Source organism: Vigna radiata, unplaced genomic scaffold, assembly GCF_000741045.1.
Source record: "Vigna radiata var. radiata cultivar VC1973A unplaced genomic scaffold, Vradiata_ver6 scaffold_250, whole genome shotgun sequence".
NCBI lineage: Eukaryota > Viridiplantae > Streptophyta > Magnoliopsida > Fabales > Fabaceae > Vigna > Vigna radiata.
The window spans coordinates 387,477-393,305 of record NW_014543542.1 but is presented as its reverse complement, the minus strand read 5'-3'; the positions used below and the strand labels follow the sequence as shown (position 1 = coordinate 393,305).

At 38.0% G+C, this 5,829-nt stretch overlaps 1 protein-coding gene across 1 annotated transcript; it reads left to right on the top strand.

Moving 5' to 3' along the window:
* The first annotated feature begins 210 nt into the window (after positions 1–210).
* On the top strand, positions 211–1,218 carry LOC106754485. The gene is made up of 2 exons (XM_014636501.1): positions 211–222; positions 862–1,218. The coding sequence occupies exons 1-2, from the start codon at positions 211–213 to the stop codon at positions 1,216–1,218; spliced, it is 369 nt and encodes a 122-aa protein (XP_014491987.1).
* Positions 1,219–5,829: the final 4,611 nt, after the last annotated feature.

Genomic DNA, 5,829 nt, shown 5'->3' with positions numbered 1-5,829 from the left:
AAAATAAGTATTTCGATACAAGAGAGTTTCAAAGAGATTACATCGTTCCCCAACAACAAAGGGTTTTTGTTCACCATTGTCATAGTGAATCTAGATGAAAAGAATGGAAAATATGAAAGAATTAACCCTAGACTTGATAGATTGGAGCTTTCGCATCAAAATACTCCTCCAAGGTATGTAGAGAGTGTTTTGTCGTCTTTCTGCCAAAAGATGTCCCCTTTGGTTCGTTTGGGATCTATTTATAATTTAGTGAAATAACAGAACTTTGGCCCAGGTCCATAAGTACACCGCCCAGCGGTGGCCGTCCGACGGTAGTTACGGCAATCTCTACCCCTCAACGTTGTAGCTTGAGCGGTCTCTTTTCATTCCTCCACCAAGCTAACCGCCCAGCGGTGAGTGCCTAGCGGTAACTTCAATTCCAGCTTCACCCCCTGGTCGTGGCCTTTAAACGCGTGGAAGTGTATACATTGAAGATCACACCGCCTGGCGGTGGTTTCACCTACCACCGGTAGTTGCGGTTCCACTTTACTCCATTCTTCCACCTTCTTTTGCATCCAACACTTCTCTTCCTTCATCAAACCCTGATAATTCCTATCAAAACAAGGGAAAACCAAGCATAAAACCTAGAAAACCCACTTTGACTCTCTTTCTCTCTAACTTAAGCATTTTACATGATTCCAAGCTAATTCNACCAAGCATAAAACCTAGAAAACCCACTTTGACTCTCTTTCTCTCTAACTTAAGCATTTTACATGATTCCAAGCTAATTCTAAGTCATAAAGGGTTTGTTTTGGTACGAATTTCAAGTATGAAAATAACGGTATTTAGGTCGTTATCAGATCTCATTTTTGTAATTTTCAGCTTGCAAAGGTTCTCACACATTATGGGGTAAGACATAAAGTGGCCTCACCTTATCATCCACAAACAAATGGCCAGGCTAAAGTTTCTAACAAGGAGATAAAGAGAATTTTGGAGAAAATAGTTTGCTCATCAAGGAAGGACTGGTCAAAGAAGTTAGATGATTCTCTTTGGGCTAATAGGACAGCTATGAAGACATCCATGGGTTTGTCACCTTTTCAGTTGGTCTATGGGAAAGCATGGCATCTGCCAGTAAAGATGGAGCATAGAGCTTTATGGGCTTTGAAATTTCTGAGTTTTGATCCTTGTGAAACTCAGAATACACGCAGTAGGCATATATTGGAGCTTGAAGAGATGTAGTTGCATGCTTATGAATCCTCTAGGAGTTATAAAGAAAAGGTAAAATTCTATCACGGCAGGACGCTGATAAAGAAGGTCTTTAATCCAGGACAGCAAGTGTTATTGTTCAAAATGGTCAGGACCTTTTACGGTGAAGCATGTACATCCTCATGGAGCAATTGAATTGGTGGATCCTTGATGAGTCAATATTTTATTAACTGCACTTAGTTTATTGTACTGGATTTAATCAGGGAATTGTGTTTAACTGTCCGGTATTTTTTGTTTTTGCTAATTTTTGCTTAATTCGACCAGAAATTCTAATTTTAATTAATTTGAATTATTTGGGCTAATTATTTGCATTATTATTTTCAGGGAAAATTTTAGAAATACAATTTGGGACATTTAGAGTACAGACAAATATATTCAAGACTCTCTAATTAGACATTTTAAAATTAATTGTATTGTAATTTAGTTGTTTAAAACTTTTTAGACAAACTTTTTGCATCTTGGGCAAATTTTGGAAAAATGTCTATGGGCCCAAATTGTAGTGTGACACTTGTCACCCTAGGGTTTTAGGGTGGACCCCAACCTCATTTTAGAGACACCTCACGGTCTTGGAGGAGAGAGCCCACACATTTATTTTCACTCATTCATTCTCGGCAGATTATGCTAGTGCTGGAACATTCTCCTTGGGAGAGAAACGTAACTCACGGTTTTTGGCAGGGGTTGAATAAAAGTTGCTCACTTTCTTTTTCCTTTATTTTGTGCAAGGAATGCAGCTGCCGAGAGTTCTCTTAACTTGAGCATTCTTCTTTTCTTTGAACCATGATCACTATGTGGATTTTGAATGATTGTAGAAGTATTGCTTTTCTTTTCTTCTAGATGGGTGATTAATCTCTTTATTCCTAATTACTGTTGCACTACATTTATGCACACACTTACGTTGATTGATGGGAAGCAAAGTACATTCCATTTTGTAGAGCTGGACGGTCACATCACCAACTCCTAGTTATTCATTTGCTTTTAAGAAAAGTGCTTGAACCAATGTTTTATTCATTGCATGATAAGGTGGGTTCGGTGATGGGATGCTTGTGGTTTGAATTCACTTTTTAGAATGAATTAGATTAGATGGGAGTAGTTGGATGTGTTACGGTCTTAGGAAAGGAGTTCAATGATGACTTCATTTTCAATTTTACCTTCTTTTAGATAGCAAAAGCACGGTGATTATGGGAGAGCATGTTTCTATTTTATTTTATTTAATAGAAGCATTGTCACATCACGATAGGTAGACTAGAAGCCTTGGATGAATTGTCTTTGGTGTTGGAAATTGTTGAAAGCACATTGACTTCCTTTGGAACAAATGAACATTCTCGGCTGGAAGGGATGTCACGACTGGATAAGGGAAACTTTTCCCATTCTTATTTTTCTTTGATTTAACATATGGAAGCTCAACAAGTGTGTCTCGGCCAAGAGGGTTCCTTAGGCCATTTTGCAAATTTAATTTCAATTGGTAGATGTCATAGGTCACGTAATTGCTTAAAGTAAATTGTGTTATTTATTTCTTTTGCTTTAATTTTATCTCACATAGTTTGTTGAGTTGGGTTTTATGTTTTTAATTTAGTGATGCATATTAATAATTTTAATTGTGCTAGATATTTGTGTTACAGTGTTAGGCGTTTAATATTTTCTTTTATTTTAATGTTATCTAGTATTTTTGGTAGTGGTAATTTAGCTATCATGTTAGCTTAGGTTAGTCGGGTTGGTCATTAATAAAATTGCTTTGTTTCCTTGAGATTTCTTGGACTGTTCTGGTGTTTATTCTGCTCTGCCTGACATTCTATGAAATCTGACTGTGTTCTTGCAATGGGTAAACGCTTAGTTGCCCAGTTGGTGATTGTATCTTCGCTTAGTTGATCGATTTGTATAGAACACATAGGATGGAAGAGGTGTATTGCGTTCGCTTAGTTCGTGATTATGATAGCATGATTAGCCTTCGCTTAGTCGGTTAGTTGTGATGGATTAGAGGCTAGAGTAGTTTATTTATGAGACTCTTGCACTTTAATTGTCATGCTGCTACTCTAATTTCGCTATATATTTAATCTATTGTGTGCCTGCGATTAGGTATATGCTTAGTTGCCTAATCGGTGTCAAATCTTCGCTTAGTTGATTAGACTGCATGATGGATGACTGATTAAATTTGTGTATTGCATTCGCTTAGTCTGCAATTTTGAAAACTGAATTAGCCTTCACTTAGTTGGGTGATTTGTGTCGGGTTTGGATTAGAGTAGTGTGTACTTGTCGTTAATCTGTGATTGGAAGCATAGCAATTGAGTTCATGACCAACCGTTTTCATTCTGCATTTGATTCCATTTTTACATTTGTGTTTGCAATTCCGTTTTTACATTTTTGTTGGATCCGTGTTTTAATTTAGTTTATCCTCATTCACAACCCTTTCACAACCCCCCCCCCCACTACGTGTTAAACCTAATTCTTGAACCACATTTGGTCCTTGAGAGACGACCTAGGAGTCACTTCCTAGTCTATACTGCATTCTTTTATGCACATTAAATTTTGCATGGGGTGCGACAACCATCAATCCTGCTACTGGAGATCCTCAGAGAAGTTGGGTGGTAAATGGTCAAAGACTCAACCACTACTTGGGAGGAGAAGTGCAGAGACAGTCCACAGTAATGAAGTTGGTGGATCCGTGAGGTATGGGTCAGGCTCGTGACGTTAAACAAGCGCTTGCTGGGAGGCAACCCAGCTGTTTGAACTTATCTTTTTGGGCTTTACTTATATTTGCTTCCGTTGAGTAGTGTAGGGTTAATGTTCTGGGTCTGACGTTATATCTGATGATGGTTTGATTGATATTGTTGCATGATGAGTGTTACTTAATGATGCTTGATATTGATTGATGTTCAGATTGCACTGTATGCTGATATACAGGTGGTGGTTCACAAGCTTTGTGAACAGATGCATGATGTGATTAAGATTGTGGCTATGATGCTAAGCAGGGTAATTATCTGGGTGTTGACGGATTGGCAAGCGTACCAAATCGTTCAAGTAATATAATTGGTAAAACCCAATATCGTTCTTCCCAAGAGACTCGAAAGGCTTTCTCGTTCACGTGAATTAAAATAATAAGACTTGAAAATAAAAATTAATAAATTGATTTGAGAACAAAAATATTAACATGCAAAAGAGATTGATTCAATTGACAAAAGAAAACAATGGATGAATGGAGTTGTTGGGGGTTTCAAATTTCATCTTATTTGTTCTCTCTTATCTACTCCTCTTGAATTATTAGTTTGATTAATTAATTGTCATGCGACTTTCTTAGCCTACCCTTAACCTGATCCCTCAGCGAAAAGAGCCTAATATTAACTACTGGCTTGCTATCCCTAGCCTCCTCTAGCAATTAATACCGCATTACAGAGCAGAAGTTAACGCAATTGATCGTCCTACCCCTATCCCTAGGTGGTATTGCAAAATCAAGAAATTACTCACCAGTTCATAACATTATTGTACGTCCCCGTATTAATAAAGACAAACAACAGTTACCGAATGAGTTAAACGATAAAGCCCTTAAGCACAGATGAGAACCCAACAATTAACAATCAAACATATGGAAACCATATAAATAATCAAGAGTTTCAATAAAAGAGAGTATCAGAAATAGCAGTATTTATAGGTGAGGAGCGCAACAGAAAACAGGCCCAAGCCCAGGGGACCACCGCCCGGCGGTTTAAGTGTGTTGCCCGGCGGTTTCCCATAATCCTCCAAACCGCCCGGCGGTTTCCCTCAAAACCGCCCAACGCCAACGCTGGTGCCTACTCCTCACCTTGGACCGCCCAGCAGTGTAAGTTGCCGCCGGGCGGTGCGTTGGCTCTTCAAATCTTCAATTTTCTTCTCTTTTCTTGAGTCTACGACCTTTATCTTCAGCTCCATTCTCCATTTCCTCAAAATAGCTACAAAACAATGCAAAACAAGCATAATATCGCTAAAAACAGCTTTTGACTCTCTACAGACTCATTTATTGAGTTTTGCTTGATTCTAAGCTCATTCCAAGTAGTAAAGGGCATAATTAGGTCTAAAATGACACATGAAAATAACTGTTTTTCAACCTTCATCAACACCCCAATCTTAGAACTTTGCTTGTCCTCAAGCAAACAAAACAACACACAAAACAAAACTTGGCTTTATCCTCTTCCATCCAATGTTTCAACAATCCCCAAAATACATGACAAAACTACTCACTTCAATATCCTCAGTGAAATCCAAAATAAGATGCATGCATTCTTTCAATCCAGAGATTGCACAACAGATGTTATACATTATGAATGACCAATCCACTAAGCAAAAATGCACTCATGACAACTAACAGTTCATACCAAGACAGTGTTTCACTCAATCCCTCAAGTGTTTAAGGTGACACTCCAACTCTCTATTGTTCACAAGTCACATGAAACAAAATTGTCATTCATCTCAAACAACCAACATCTTTACATGCAAATGCCATCAAAAGGACTTTTTTTCAAGGCTTGTAAAAAATTGGTTTTTCTGGAATACAAAGTCCTTGAGTTAAGAGAGCTTTCAAAATATTCAACAATTTAATCACAACACTCTTCCTCA